Below are 16,938 nucleotides of genomic sequence, written 5' to 3' on the forward strand. Positions count from 1 at the left end.
GAGAACATTGACAACTTTAGACAGCCTTATATTTAGACAATCCTGTGAGAAGTGACAAATTTAGAACATTGTGTACAAACAACAATTTATGCACACATATTTAAAAAAAATTATTTAAAGAATTTAATTTTTAGTGGCGGCCATTTTGAAATCCAAGATGGCCGACAGATAATCGCTTTACATAGTTAAGATTGTATAATGGGTACAGTAATACCATCAAAACGGACATTTATAATTTGTATTATTGGTGATATTCTGATTTTTAATAGGGTTATTTGAATGTTGGCGGCCATCTTGAATTTGGTCCTTTAAATGTCTTTTGAAAAAATGGCAACATATTTTTTTTCATTCCTTATATTATCAAGATATGAAATAAAGTCAAAGTTTGCTTTTAACAAAAAATATACACGACATTCATATAAACGACATACCAGCCTACACTACTCGTGAAGCCATTTCAATTTCAACCCTGTTTTTATTTCGCCAACTATGCGCTAAAGCACAACGCAATAGCATCATCTACCGTTAATAATGGATATCATTTGTTAAGAAAAATGTATCCAGATAGAATATAATAATACTTTTTATATAACACCTAAATAAATTCATTTAATTGGTCGAATGTTGGTCATATGGCGTGTAATAGTACGCACTATTAAACGATCGTTTAATAGTACATTTCTGGAAAGATATATGTACTAATTTAGATCAAAAAGCCATTTAAATTAGCTTTAGATCGTTTTTAGGATTTTGATTAATTAATGGGAACATCTCTACAAGACGTGGAATCGTTGGAAAAACCATAATTAGCCTAGATGAATTCCAATTGTCTGTCGAAGTTTTGCCTTTCAGCCAAGCTAGTACTAGGTCTAGCCTAGGCCTGTTAGTAATAGGCTAGGCCTAGCCTAGGCGTTTTAGCCTTGCTAGACCTAGAAATGTTTGGTCGTTTGTTGACATAATTAGCACTAAAGTAGGTGTGTTTATAAAATCCATAATCCAAATCCATATTCAAATGACAGGAATCTATGTAGATGTTATATAAAACAAATAATGAATGTTTTATATTCGTGTAATGGTACAAGTAATGGCATTTTGGTGAATGATGAAAGGTTAAATATCAACTCGGCTTTGCCTCGTTGATATATAACCTTTCATAATTCACCTCATGTCATTATTTGTACTACGAGTCTAGCCTTCAGGGCATGTACGTTTAGCTGGGATCATCATACTTGTTGACCTTTTGCCAGACATACTGTACTACGCAAGATGCATCCTTCTGACATGGGTGACACCAAGCGTATTTGACGCTATTTTACGTTCGCCCATTCATCCGGTGAGAAAGTTGATAAACCAGTGTTTTAATTGTACCAGCTCCTTAATGCGCATAAGTGCCCTCCACCAAGATATCCTAAAACAAATAACACTGTGGTCTATAATTGCTTATTTCAATCAATGATATGCAATTGTAGCAAATCTTATCAATAGGCCTATATATATGTAACTAATAATTATGATGTAAATTATGGGTTTTATTATAAACCCATAATAATAATTATAATTAAATTAATGCTCTTGGCAGGTCGTGGCCAATTTAAAGGCTAATACAAATTGAATATTAGTAAAAATGTTAATAAAATGAGAAATGTTCGAGTTGTGTCCATATATTATTTTAAAAAGTATATAATTAAACTTTACTAACTGCAAACTTTACTATAAAGGCAATAAGGGCCAACTATCGTGATTTCGAATGTTGAAGTTGTCTAGTTTTAGAATTAAAATAAAACAAGTTTTTCAACTAAATTTAGTTTGTTTTAATCAATGGACTCGTTCAGGCTTAGTTTACCCGCTAAGTTGACTTAAAACCACTAACTTTGGTAACCAGCTTATCCGGGTATATTACAAAACCTGAACGCATCCAATATCATGTTTACTTACTAACATAGCCTGCAGTCTTCCTACCCCAATTCTGTAAAAAAAAACGTAAAATAATAATTAACCTAGATTTTAAAGAAAGGCTTATTATATTATCCAGAATGGAAGAGTGGTCCATACTCCAATGTTCTATCAGCCCCCATATTTGTTGGGGATGTAACAGTTTCATTATTCTATGCAAAATAATTACAAAAAACAAAACAAATATTAAACTAGATTTGAACTCGTCACTACCGACGAGTTAGGTTATCCGCAGCGCAAACGCCACGTGCACGTCATACGTTAGAATATTGCGCACAGAAAAACGATTATGCCATTGAAACAATTTTAGTGTGCTCTCTATTTTGTGTCACGTCTAAGTGTATACAGTATATACATTATATACTGTATACGTACTACATACAGTGCAGAATAGGTGAAAATAAATGACCATCACAATTTTAAAAATCATGCGAAAGATAATTGATTGACCTAGACAATATAAAACAAGGCCAACAGCCATAAGTCGCGTGCTAAAACGCAGTGATACCGGACCGACAGACCGACCGACCGACATAGTGAACTATAGAGTCGCGTCCACGCGACTAAAAATGGAGGGATATGGAATACGGATAAGTGGAGATGCGATCTATTTAAAGTGATGAGCTATGACGAAAGAGACAAAAAAAAAGAATTTTATATTCGAGTGGCCATACGATGACGTCACAATATCCGGTTAGCTATATTGATGCATGATTCGATATTTACAATTCATCAACTCCGATGATCAAAATCAGAAAGCGATAAAACGCATAGTGATACCGGACCGACAGACAGACAGACCGACCGACCGACCGACATAGTGAACTATAGAGTCGCGTCCACGCGACTAAAAAGGCATAATTCTGACTTTTTCATCAAAAACGAAATTGTCCAACTATGACGTAATTTTAAGTCGAAATTGTTTAAAAGTTACTAAAAAAAATTACTAGAAAAGGCTGGAAGAAAAATGCGTAACACGCACACGTGCGTCAAATTTTGCGCAGCGCGCGGACATTTTTAACATGCTCAAAATGACATGAAAGGCGTAGAAATTGATTTTTCGCATTTTTAATTTTTAAACGCGCGTGCCCGCGTAACTTTCCGTGAAACATGCCATTTTTAATTCATAGAAAGTTTTCCCTTGATATAACCAAGAAAAAGATCGTGACAATAACAATTATTAACGCTAACCTATGGGCATTTTCTATCACTGGTCGCAATGTTAAAATTTGATTACAACCTTCTCTAACTCAAATTATTGCATTTCGCATAACATTCGATTTCGCTACCGCAATGTAATATAACACATTTTACATTCGTGAAATAGCACGGTCAATATAATGGGCATTATACATACTGTAGTCACAATTTTGAATAATTTAGTCACCACCAACCAAAATAACAAATTGGTTTAATGAATCATGTTTACACGGCTGTCTATGGTACAGTTTTACTGTTGCACCCCATCCCACCACGATTTACCTTTGATTTAGGCTATAAATTATACATTCTTACTTCTATCTGTATATAGTTCTACTTCACAAAGAGTGAGGAATTCCCGTCGAGGAAGATATATACTGACGTACTGTCCTGTGATTGGTGGGCTACACACAATTTCAATAGGATTTGTACGAATCATGGATGTCGATAGAGTAGCTCCACATTGGGCATTTCCTTTATCAAAAGGTGGAACGTTGTTGTTCCCAACACGAACTGTAGCATCTCTCAGCCTATTACCTAGTTAGTTAGACAAAATGGACATACTGGGTAAGTACAATTATGTTAAAAGATATCTTTAAAAAGAATAAAGGTAGCCAAATACTAGTAAAATATAATAGTAAAGCTGTAAAATTACGTTAAATGTTATTTTTGTTTTTGCTAAACATTTTTTAACTTGTCCTTACCACAACAGTCTTCTCTGTTATATATCACAATCTTTGAAATAGGAATGGGTGATCCTAAATCAACATACCACCAAGGATTTCTAGAATTCTCTATGGAAAAATTAAACAAATCAGTTACTTCTATTCAGTCATTTTACAATTTATTCTGGCTTTAAAAATGTAATAATAGACTATTTCGACTAAGATCAATTTCATAATAATACGAAAATATGGTATAAAATGTGTATATCCATGTTGCATTGTACTTACGGGTGTGGGTACACGTCTTTTTCCCAAAGTTTCCGTCGGTTTTTCCATCGATGGCTCTACCAGCAACAGCTCCAGAAGAACCATAATTAGAACTCTGTTTAGCTTCTACAAACTCTGTAACTCTCACATTCACTACAATTTAATTCGCAAAAATGTAATACAGTTTTATTATTCTATGCAAAATAATTAGAAAAAAACGAAACAAATATTAAATTACTAACGCTAGCCTATACATCTGGAACGTATATATAATAGTATAAGGATAGTACTAAATATTTTCTGAGACTATTCTATAAAATTTAGTTAGAGAAGTTAACTTGTCTACCTCCTGTAACCCCTCCGACTTGAGCCTTAATGGAATATTCACGTTTCCCTACACCACCATTTATATTATGTACTTGGTCGTCAGCCAATTTAGTATGCAAATTACCACCAACCCATCTGACCAAAGAATCTCCTCCAGAATTGTATGTTAACACTCCTTTATCAAATGACCATCCAATCATATCGCCGGATTCTACTGTAATTCGTTCACTTTCAGGTATTCTATAAGTAACTTCTTTGATAGCGTCACCAGCTGGTATGTTATTGATACCCACAATCTTAAATTTCGAGTTTGAACCTTTTATCTGCCGAAATACAATAGCTTTAAATGGCGATTTTCTTTTGCCTTGGTATGACCAACTTGTAACTTGGCCACTACAAGAAAACATTTGATCTGGTGATACCATTGTCCAGCCATTAGAGTCAGGACCACCACGATTTTTAACTTGCCAACCTGCACTGCAATAGTCAGCTGTAAAATTAATCAACAATCGAAACATTTATTTCATTATCAATTCTCTTAGATAATAGATAGTTTATCGATTCAACATGTATGCGTTATTGTCAATCCTGCTAATTTTTGTAATTGTGTAAATATGCATTTTATTACTATTTCAGTTGTTTTATTTGTCAATGTCTATATCTCTGAATGTGTGCCATTTTACTTTTAGCCTACTAGATGGTGACGTAATTCCTCTTATTCATGAAAATGCCCTGTATCCCTTGTCTGACACATGCAGTTTAAAATTGCAGTGAATGAGCAACAAAAACATGTTTACCATTACTTTTTGGTATTTATCATTTCATCATATCAACACAAATGCAGTAGCCTACATACCCACCCGTAAAACTTAGGGAAGGTAGGCCTATATCATATTAGAATAAAAAGAATAATAGAGTTTCCACATATACATCCCAAAACAATTTTTTCCGAAAGAATGAGCCACCACCAATGATTTGGTTCAGCTTACGTTCACAATTGTAGTAAACCCGCATGTATTTATGGGTTCCTCTGCATGGATCTCCGAACACAGAATTGGACGAGGGAATTGTACACTGTTGTTTCCTTCACAACGTCTTGTTATCTCGTTTTCTGCACTCCTTGCGGAACAATCAGTGTTTTTCGTCGGTCCGTTGGGACACACGCGGCTATTGCTGCGACCGTAAAAACCATAGTAGATCTTAAGTGAATGCTGTGGTTCGCAGGAAATAGTTCCAGTTTTCCCTTCACATGTATTTATCTGCGATAATCCTACAACAAATATTTCATTATTACTAACAAGTTCTTTTGGTGAACATATTATGTTCTGAAACATTTCAAAAGAACATTTTATTACTACTGGCTAAAAAGTGAGAAAGAATTCACGTTTTGAGAAAGATGACGGTTGTCGATCGTTTGAACATTCAAAACGGCTGCATAGACATTTAAAAACTGAACATGATTATTTCAGTAACATTATTTAGCGCCTATTCAGGTATCAAATTAAAATCTTACCCACATCGCAGAATCGGAACACACCATCACTTCCCCAGCCTGTGGTAAAACCTATATATCCGATAGAGAGTGCTCTCTTATCATGCCATTTCATAAACGCTTTTTTCCATTGGTAACCGACTTGAATGAGACCATTTTCAAATGTAATCCACATGTTTTTATAAGTTTGACGACTAACAAATCCATCTGTATTTCTTACTTCAATTTGATGGGAACATTGCTTGCAACGTCGAATTACCGATTTCTTGTTACCCCAACCACCGATTACAATCTCGTACATTTCGGATTGGTCTTGTTGCTTGGCTGATAGAGCAATGTGGACGTCGTTACTTGCCTTTACGGCAAATTCAAAGCGTGTTACCCCGGCCTCAAGCTTAGGAAGGTATTGATAATTATATCTTGTGTCCGTCTTAAAAACCACACATGCTAAATGTCAATACAGTAAAAATTTAGAAAAATGAAAGTTTTGTATGTATTAATTCATATTATTTGAACTATCAAACTAAAAAATATTAATTTTTAAATTAACGACGAGAACATGGGCTTGGGTAAAAGCTAAACGCATTACAAAATATATTTAATATATATCTATATAATAATAGATAGAGATTCAAAATATAATATACTACATAAACTCAAGGTTTAAAATGACAAAATCAACTTACCACCCTTGTCTATTTTGTTTCATAAAAAAGAAAGAAAATATATAAAATATATTAGCACCGTATAGTTTAAATGATATGATCACATATAGATAAATCCAAAATCAACTAGATTTGAACTCGTCACTACGGACGAGCTAGGTTATCTGCAGCGCAAACGCCACGTGCACGTCATACGTTAGAATATTGCGCACAGAAAAACGATTATGCCTTTGAAACAATTTTAGTGTGTTTTTTTAACATGCTCAAAATGACATGAAACGCGTAAAAAGTTGATTAGAAATTAATTTTTCGCATTTTATAATTTTTTTAACGCGCGTGCGCGCGTAACTTTCCGTGAAACATGCCATTTTTAAAGTTTGCCCTTGATATGACTTAAATTTTCACCAAATGTCAATACAAAATGACTTGGTTTTTAATCTATGATTAATCATTGAAATTCATAAAATCGCGCGTAACTGACGGGACCGAAAACCTTATTACGACATCTTCAGATAGAGGTCAATCTTTTGATAAAGTTATACAATGTTATTTTGAGAAGATTTAGAGATACACGGGCAACAAAATTCTGGGAAAGAAAGAAGAATAAGAAAGAAACAAAATAAGATCGTAACAATAACAAGGGGTTATCCGCCAAGTGCGGATAACCAAGTATCCGTCAAGTGCGGATAACCAAAAAAAAAAAGGTCGTGACAATAACAAGGGGTTATCCGCACTTGGCAATTATTAACGCTAACCTATACATCTGGAATACATAATATTATAAGGATAGTACTAAGTATTTTCTGAGACTATTCTATAAAATTTCGTAAGAAAAGTTAACTTGTCTACCTCCTGTAACCCCTCCGACTTGAGCCTTAATGGAGTATTCACGTTTCCCTACACCACCATTTATATTATGTACTTGGTCGTCAGCCAATTTAGTATGCAAATTACCACCAACCCATCTGACCAAAGAATCTCCTCCAGAATTGTATGTTAACACTCCTGGACCAAATGACCATCCTATCATATCGCCTGATTCTACTGTAATTCGTTCACTTACAGGTATTCTATAAGTAACTTCTTTGTTAGCGTCACCAGCTGGTATGTTATTGATACCCACAATCTTAAATTTCGAGTTTGAACCTTTTATCTGCCTAAATACAATAGCTTTAAATGGCGATTTTCTTTTGCCTTGGTATGACCAACTTGTAACTTGGCCACTACAAGAAAACATTTGATCTGGCGATACCATTGTCCAGCCATTAGAGTCAGGTCCACCACGATTTTTAACTTGCCAACCTGCACTGCAATAGTCAGCTGTAATATTAATCAACAATCGAAACATTTATTTCATTATCAATTCTCTTAGATAATAGATAGTTTATCGATTCAACATGTATGCGTTATTGTCAATCCTGCTCATTTTTGTAATTGTGTAAATATGCATTTTATTACAACTTCAGTTGTTTTATTTGTAAATTACAATATCTCTGAATGTGTGTCATTTTACCTTTAGGTCTACTAGATAGTGTAATTTATTCATGAAAATTGTCTTGTCTGACACGTGACTATGCAGTTTAAAATTGTAGTGTATGGGCATTTTCTATCACTGGTCGCAATGTTAAAATTTGATTACAACCTTCTCTAACTCATATTATTGCATTTCGCATAACACTCGATATCACTACCGCAATGTAATATAAAACATTTTACATTCGTGAAATAGCACGGTCAATATAATGGGCATTATACATACTGTAGTCACAATTTTGAATAATTTAGTCACCACCAACCAAAATAACAAATTGGTTTAATGAATCATGTTTACACGGCTGTCTATGGCACAGTTTTACTGTTGCACCCCATCCCACCACGATTTACTTTTGATTTAGGCTATAAATTATACATTCTTACTTCTATCTGTATATAGTTCTACTTCACAAAGAGTGAGAAATTCCCGTCGAGGAAGATATATACTGACGTACTGTCCTGTGATTGGTGGGCTACACACAATTTCAATAGGATTTGTACGAATCATGGATGTCGATAGAGTAGCTCCACATTGGGCATTTCCTTTATCAAAAGGTGGAACGTTGTTGTTCCCAACACGAACTTTAGCATCTCTCAGCCTATTACCTAGTTAGTTAGACAAAATGGACATACTGGGTAAGTACAATTATGTTAAAAGATATCTTTAAAAAGAATAAAGGTAGCCAAATACTAGTAAAATATAATAGTAAAGCTGTAAAATTACGTTAAATGTTATTTTTGTTTTTGCTAAACATTTTTTAACTTGTCCTTACCACAACAGTCTTCTCTGTTATATATCACAATCTTTGAAATAGGAATGGGTGATCCTAAATCAACATACCACCAAGGATTTCTAGAATTCTCTATGGAAAAATTAAACAAATCAGTTACTTCTATTCAGTCATTTTACAATTTATTCTGGCTTTAAAAATGTAATAATAGACTATTTCGACTAAGATCAATTTCATAATAATACGAAAATATGGTATAAAATGTGTATATCCATGTTGCATTGTACTTACGGGTGTGGGTACACGTCTTTTTCCCAAAGTTTCCGTCGGTTTTTCCATCGATGGCTCTACCAGCAACAGCTCCAGAAGAACCATAATTAGAACTCTGTTTAGCTTCTACAAACTCTGTAACTCTCACATTCACTACAATTTAATTCGCAAAAATGTAATACAGTTTTATTATTCTATGCAAAATAATTAGAAAAAAACGAAACAAATATTAAATTATTAACGCTAGCCTATACATCTGGAACGTATATATAATAGTATAAGGATAGTACTAAATATTTTCTGAGACTATTCTATAAAATTTAGTTAGAGAAGTTAACTTGTCTACCTCCTGTAACCCCTCCGACTTGAGCCTTAATGGAATATTCACGTTTCCCTACACCACCATTTATATTATGTACTTGGTCGTCAGCCAATTTAGTATGCAAATTACCACCAACCCATCTGACCAAAGAATCTCCTCCAGAATTGTATGTTAACACTCCTTTATCAAATGACCATCCAATCATATCGCCGGATTCTACTGTAATTCGTTCACTTTCAGGTATTCTATAAGTAACTTCTTTGTTAGCGTCACCAGCTGGTATGTTATTGATACCCACAATCTTAAATTTCGAGTTTGAACCTTTTATCTGCCTAAATACAATAGCTTTAAATGGCGATTTTCTTTTGCCTTGGTATGACCAACTTGTAACTTGGCCACTACAAGAAAACATTTGATCTGGCGATACCATTGTCCAGCCATTAGAGTCAGGACCACCACGATTTTTAACTTGCCAACCTGCACTGCAATAGTCAGCTGTAATATTAATCAACAATCGAAACATTTATTTCATTATCAATTCTCTTAGATAATAGATAGTTTATCGATTCAACATGTATGCGTTATTGTCAATCCTGCTAATTTTTGTAATTGTGTAAATATGCATTTTATTACAACTTCAGTTGTTTTATTTGTCAATGTCTATATCTCTGAATGTGTGCCATTTTACCTTTAGGCCTACTAGATGGTGTAATTTATTCATGAAAATGCCCTGTATCCCTTGTCTGACACATGCAGTTTAAAATTACAGTGAATGAGCAACAAAAACATGTTTACCATTACTTTTTGGTATTTATCATTTTATCATATCAACACAAATGCAGTAGGCTACATACCCACCCGTAAAACTTAGGGAAGGTAGGCCTATATCACATTAGAATAAAAAGAATAATAGAGTTTCCACATATAAATCCCAAAACAATTTTTTCCGAAAGAATGAGCCTCCACCAATGATTTGGTTCAGCTTACGTTCACAATTGTAGTAAACCCTCATGTATTTATGGGTTCCTCTGCATGGATCTCCGAACACAGAATTGGACGAGGGAATTGTACACTGTTGTTTTCCTTCACAACGTCTTGTTATCTCGTTTTCTGCACTCCTTGCGGAACAATCAGTGTTTTTCGTCGGTCCGTTGGGACACACGCGGCTATTGCTGCGACCGTAAAAACCATAGTAGATCTTAAGTGAATGCTGTGGTTCGCAGGAAATAGTTCCAGTTTTCCCTTCACATGTATTTATCTGCGATAATCCTACAACAAATATTTCATTATTACTAACTAACTACTAAGTTCTTTTGGTGAACATATTATGTTCTGAAACATTTCAGAATGAACATTTTATTACTACTGGCTAAAAAGTGAGAAAGAATTCACGTTTTGAGAAAGATGACGGTTGTCGACCGTTTGAACATCCAAAACGGCTGCATAGACATTTAAAAACTGAACATGATTATTTCAGTAACATTATTTAGCACCTATTCAGTGTGTTTATCATGGTATCAAATTAAAATCTTACCCACATCGCAGAATCGGAACACACCATCACTTCCCCAGCCTGTGGTAAAACCTATATATCCGACAGAGAGTGCTCTCTTATCATGCCATTTCATAAACGCTTTTTTCCATTGGTAACCGACTTGAATGAGACCATTTTCAAATGTAATCCACATGTTTTTATAAGTTTGACGACTAACAAATCCATCTGTATTTCTTACTTCAATTTGATGGGAACATTGCTTGCAACGTCGAATTACCGATTTCTTGTTACCCCAACCACCGATTACAATCTCGTACATTTCGGATTGGTCTTGTTGCTTGGCTGATAGAGCAATGTGGACGTCGTTACTTGCCTTTACGGCAAATTCAAAGCGTGTTACCCCGGCCTCAAGCTTAGGAAGGTATTGATAATTATATCTTGTGTCCGTCTTAAAAACCACACATGCTAAATGTCAATACAGTAAAAATTTAGAAAAATGAAAGTTTTGTATGTATTAATTCATATTATTTGAACTATCAAACTAAAAAATATTAATTTTTAAATTAACGACGAGAACATGGGCTTGGGTAAAAGCTAAACGCATTACAAAATATATTTAATATATATCTATATAATAATAGATAGAGATTCAAAATATAATATACTACATAAACTCAAGGTTTAAAATGACAAAATCAACTTACCACCCTTGTCTATTTTGTTTCATAAAAAAGAAAGAAAATATATAAAATATATTAGCACCGTATAGTTTAAATGATATGATCACATATAGATAAATCCAAAATCAACTAGATTTGAACTCGTCACTACGGACGAGCTAGGTTATCTGCAGCGCAAACGCCACGTGCACGTCATACGTTAGAATATTGCGCACAGAAAAACGATTATGCCTTTGAAACAATTTTAGTGTGTTTTTTTAACATGCTCAAAATGACATGAAACGCGTAAAAAGTTGATTAGAAATTAATTTTTCGCATTTTATAATTTTTTTAACGCGCGTGCGCGCGTAACTTTCCGTGAAACATGCCATTTTTAAAGTTTGCCCTTGATATGACTTAAATTTTCACCAAATGTCAATACAAAATGACTTGGTTTTTAATCTATGATTAATCATTGAAATTCATAAAATCGCGCGTAACTGACGGGACCGAAAACCTTATTACGACATCTTCAGATAGAGGTCAATCTTTTGATAAAGTTATACAATGTTATTTTGAGAAGATTTAGAGATACACGGGCAACAAAATTCTGGGAAAGAAAGAAGAATAAGAAAGAAACAAAATAAGATCGTAACAATAACAAGGGGTTATCCGCCAAGTGCGGATAACCAAGTATCCGTCAAGTGCGGATAACCAAAAAAAAAAGGTCGTGACAATAACAAGGGGTTATCCGCACTTGGCAATTATTAACGCTAACCTATACATCTGGAATACATAATATTATAAGGATAGTACTAAGTATTTTCTGAGACTATTCTATAAAATTTCGTAAGAAAAGTTAACTTGTCTACCTCCTGTAACCCCTCCGACTTGAGCCTTAATGGAGTATTCACGTTTCCCTACACCACCATTTATATTATGTACTTGGTCGTCAGCCAATTTAGTATGCAAATTACCACCAACCCATCTGACCAAAGAATCTCCTCCAGAATTGTATGTTAACACTCCTGGACCAAATGACCATCCTATCATATCGCCTGATTCTACTGTAATTCGTTCACTTACAGGTATTCTATAAGTAACTTCTTTGTTAGCGTCACCAGCTGGTATGTTATTGATACCCACAATCTTAAATTTCGAGTTTGAACCTTCTATCTGCCTAAATACAATAGCTTTAAATGGCGATTTTCTTTTGCCTTGGTATGACCAACTTGTAACTTGGCCACTACAAGAAAACATTTGATCTGGCGATACCATTGTCCAGCCATTAGAGTCAGGTCCACCACGATTTTTAACTTGCCAACCTGCACTGCAATAGTCAGCTGTAATATTAATCAACAATCGAAACATTTATTTCATTATCAATTCTCTTAGATAATAGATAGTTTATCGATTCAACATGTATGCGTTATTGTCAATCCTGCTCATTTTTGTAATTGTGTAAATATGCATTTTATTACAACTTCAGTTGTTTTATTTGTAAATTACAATATCTCTGAATGTGTGTCATTTTACCTTTAGGTCTACTAGATAGTGTAATTTATTCATGAAAATTGTCTTGTCTGACACGTGACTATGCAGTTTAAAATTGTAGTGTATGGGCATTTTCTATCACTGGTCGCAATGTTAAAATTTGATTACAACCTTCTCTAACTCATATTATTGCATTTCGCATAACACTCGATATCACTACCGCAATGTAATATAAAACATTTTACATTCGTGAAATAGCACGGTCAATATAATGGGCATTATACATACTGTAGTCACAATTTTGAATAATTTAGTCACCACCAACCAAAATAACAAATTGGTTTAATGAATCATGTTTACACGGCTGTCTATGGCACAGTTTTACTGTTGCACCCCATCCCACCACGATTTACTTTTGATTTAGGCTATAAATTATACATTCTTACTTCTATCTGTATATAGTTCTACTTCACAAAGAGTGAGAAATTCCCGTCGAGGAAGATATATACTGACGTACTGTCCTGTGATTGGTGGGCTACACACAATTTCAATAGGATTTGTACGAATCATGGATGTCGATAGAGTAGCTCCACATTGGGCATTTCCTTTATCAAAAGGTGGAACGTTGTTGTTCCCAACACGAACTTTAGCATCTCTCAGCCTATTACCTATTTAGTTAGACAAAATGGACATACTGGGTAAGTACAATTATGTTAAAAGATAAAAGAATAAAAGTAGCCTAATACTAGTAAAATATAATAGTAAAGCTGTAAAATTACGTTAAATGTTATTTTTGTTTTTGCTAAACATTTTTTAACTTGTCCTTACCACAACAGTCTTCTCTGTTATATATCACAATCTTTGAAATAGGAATGGGTGATCCTAAATCAACATACCACCAAGGATTTCTAGAATTCTCTATGGAAAAATTAAACAAATCAGTTACTTTTATTCAATCATTTTACAATTTATTCTGGCTTTAAAAATGTAATAATAAACTATTTCGACTAAGATCAATTTCATAATAATACGAAAATATGGTATAAAATGTGTATATCCATGTTGCATTGTACTTACGGGTGTGGGTACACGTCTTTTTCCCAAAGTTTCCGTCGGTTTTTCCATCGATGGCTCTACCAGCAACAGCTCCAGAAGAACCATAATTAGAACTCTGTTTAGCTTCTACAAACTCTGTAACTCTCACGTTTACTAAAATCACAAACCATATTATACAGACGTTTTATTACACCGTGCAAAATAATTACAATGGAAAAGACATAGTCAACGGTATACATACCTGCGACGTTTTATAAAACAAAATATGCATCTTCAGTTGTTTTATTTGTAAATTACAATATCTCTGAATGTGTGGAATTTTACCTGTAGGCTTACTAGATAGTGTAATTTCTTCTGTAATTTTTTCTCCGCCTATAAAAAAAATAAATATATTTTTTTGTAATTTTGTAAATATTCATTTTTTTCTACTTATTTGTAAATTACAATATCTCTGAATGTGTGGAATTGTATCTGTAGGCTTACTAGTTGGTGTAATTTTTTCTGTCATTCTTTCTCCGCCTATAAAAAAGGAAATAGAAAAAAGAAAAGAAAATACAACACAACACAACAATGTAATTAAATGCGTTTATGTAAAGAGATCTCGTACTATTGCACGCCATGTGACCCACAATCGTCCAATCAAATGACAGAAATTTATTTAGGTGTTATATAATAGATGATACTTACTGGAGGGAGTAGTTGTTTCCCCAACATTTTTTGTACAATTCTGTTTAGCCTCTAAAAAATGTGCCACTGAAATTACAAAATGCATTTTTCTATTACTACAAGGAAACCTTTGTGGATACCATAATAACAACCATTATTTTCATTTTACCAATCATACTGAGAGGTGCTGAAGTTCGTGTTGGCAACAACATGAACAATTTAGATTAAAAAAGGCTTTGAATAGGCCATTTCGCAATTTTAATAAAAAAAAAAAACAACTTTATAAACAATTAAATTCAACCAAAATTCCATTGACTTCCAGTCAATTTGAATATTTTTACATTTACCAGCTCATGTCGGTCGGTTGGTCGGTCGGAAAACACTAACTTGAGCACGCGACTGCAGCCATGTACATGGCATTGTTTGCTTTAAATTATTGATTTTTCAGGTAAATCTTTTTTTTTTCTATCCAATTTTTGGTCAAAGTGGCTAACTATTGTGTGACAATAAAATGGTATAGCCTATCTAACAACAAAAATTGTATAAAATTATTTTTATAGTCAGGGGTACAATAGGCCTACATATTTAAATCGCGAATAACTTGTAGAACCTTTACATCGATTTTTGACAAAGTTAATTTATTTTTAAATAATAACTATGGTGACATTAGTTCAGACTGACTAACTTAAAAAGCCAAGCAGAGCGTTTGCGAAACATCGTAGAGAATACTCTATTTGTACTTGTTTATTTTCTGTTATTAGATCAAGAAAAAAAATTGTTTAGACCCACTTTTCTGAAAATTGAAGATAACATTTTTATAATTTAGTGAAAGATAGTGAAAATCGGTCAAGTGTGTGGATAAGAAATTCAAAATACGATTTTTTTATTCTCAAGAGCAATGTGCAGGAAAAGAAAATAAAGAAAATAAAATTGTAATGCTCTAAATAACATAAACTTACATTTGTCGCCGAAAAAGAAGTTCCAGGTCAATCCGCCATTTTTCACTTTGGCCTTTATAATAATTATAATTTGAAATATATAATTATTAGTTTAGAAAACTGGTCAGGGAGACAGGAAGATATCAAAATATCCAATTATATATTTTTAAGAAAAGAAGCCAATTAAAAATATATAATAATAACAGGAATTAGCTAATTGCAATATTCCTGCATTAGTTACTTTCTTTTAGGACAAATCTGTATGTATATAATACGTCGAAAATTAGACAGACTTACACATGCAAACGTCGGTAATTGACAAACTTAAGCCTGTTTTCCTGTCGACGTTATTCGACGCCACGTCGTTGATCGTTAATGACGATCATTTGAAAACGATCAAGTTGAAATGATAACGATAGCGAGTACCTTTTCCTGTAAATCGTTAACATTTCAATGTTTACGTAGAAGATCGCCGATTATTGTTAACGATAGCATCGAATAACGTCGACAGGAAAACAGGATTTAGATGTTTGCCATGAAAAGTGTTCTAGTGTAGACTAGGCTTACACAAGCAAGAATAGAAAACAATTAAAAATATATAATAATAACAGAAATTAGCTAATTGCAATATTTCTACATTATTTACTTTCTTGTAGGACAAATCTGTATATATATATAAGTCGAAAATTAAACAGACTTATACAAGCAAACGTCGGTAATTGGCAAACTTATAAAGTTTGGCAAGAATAGTGTTTTTTATTGTAGACTAAGTCTTACGCAAGCAAACGTCTAAGTTTGCGAACAACTAAAGTTTTCTACTGTGACTAGGCTTAAGACTATATGGCCTTACCGGTATCTTTGCTTCCGTTAGCAAAATCAGACAACAGACTAAAACGACAGTACATTTTAAGATCTTCATTTTTATTAGTAGTTTTCAGTACACCTTCAAACGAATGAATTTGATGGAATGTGAATGTACAGCCGATCCTGTTTTGTTATATATACTGTACCGGTAACTTTCTAACAGATGTGGAGTATTATTTTACGTTATATTATTTTCATTTTATTACTGTTGATATGGCAAAATAAACAAAATCAGATTTCTTATTATATTGCAAACCAATGTAATGTTTGTATTTTGTATTTGATTTTAGTTTTATTATTGAATTTATTTTATTAATGCCTAAATTAAATGCACGTGTATC

The 16,938-nt window shown here is 33.5% G+C and overlaps 1 protein-coding gene across 1 annotated transcript; it reads right to left on the reverse strand.

Annotated features, from left to right (window-relative positions):
- Positions 1 to 1,025: 1,025 nt before the first annotated feature.
- On the reverse strand, positions 1,026 to 16,688 carry LOC144843463 (uncharacterized). Its single transcript, XM_078700247.1, has 19 exons — positions 16,584 to 16,688; positions 15,755 to 15,806; positions 14,817 to 14,882; positions 14,574 to 14,648; positions 14,151 to 14,282; positions 13,902 to 13,991; positions 13,520 to 13,741; positions 12,452 to 12,922; positions 9,125 to 9,256; positions 8,876 to 8,965; positions 8,487 to 8,708; positions 7,419 to 7,889; positions 5,926 to 6,351; positions 4,432 to 4,902; positions 4,107 to 4,238; positions 3,858 to 3,947; positions 3,469 to 3,690; positions 1,936 to 1,966; positions 1,026 to 1,408 (listed from the first exon to the last, which is right to left on the reverse strand). The coding sequence occupies exons 1-18, from the start codon at positions 16,650 to 16,652 to the stop codon at positions 1,956 to 1,958; spliced, it is 3,444 nt and encodes a 1,147-aa protein (XP_078556373.1). The 5' UTR covers positions 16,653 to 16,688; the 3' UTR covers positions 1,026 to 1,408; positions 1,936 to 1,955.
- Between the last annotated feature and the right edge of the window lie 250 nt (positions 16,689 to 16,938).

The sequence above is a fragment of the Antedon bifida genome, chromosome 5 (assembly GCF_963402885.1).
Source record: "Antedon bifida chromosome 5, ecAntBifi1.1, whole genome shotgun sequence".
Classification (NCBI taxonomy): domain Eukaryota; kingdom Metazoa; phylum Echinodermata; class Crinoidea; order Comatulida; family Antedonidae; genus Antedon; species Antedon bifida.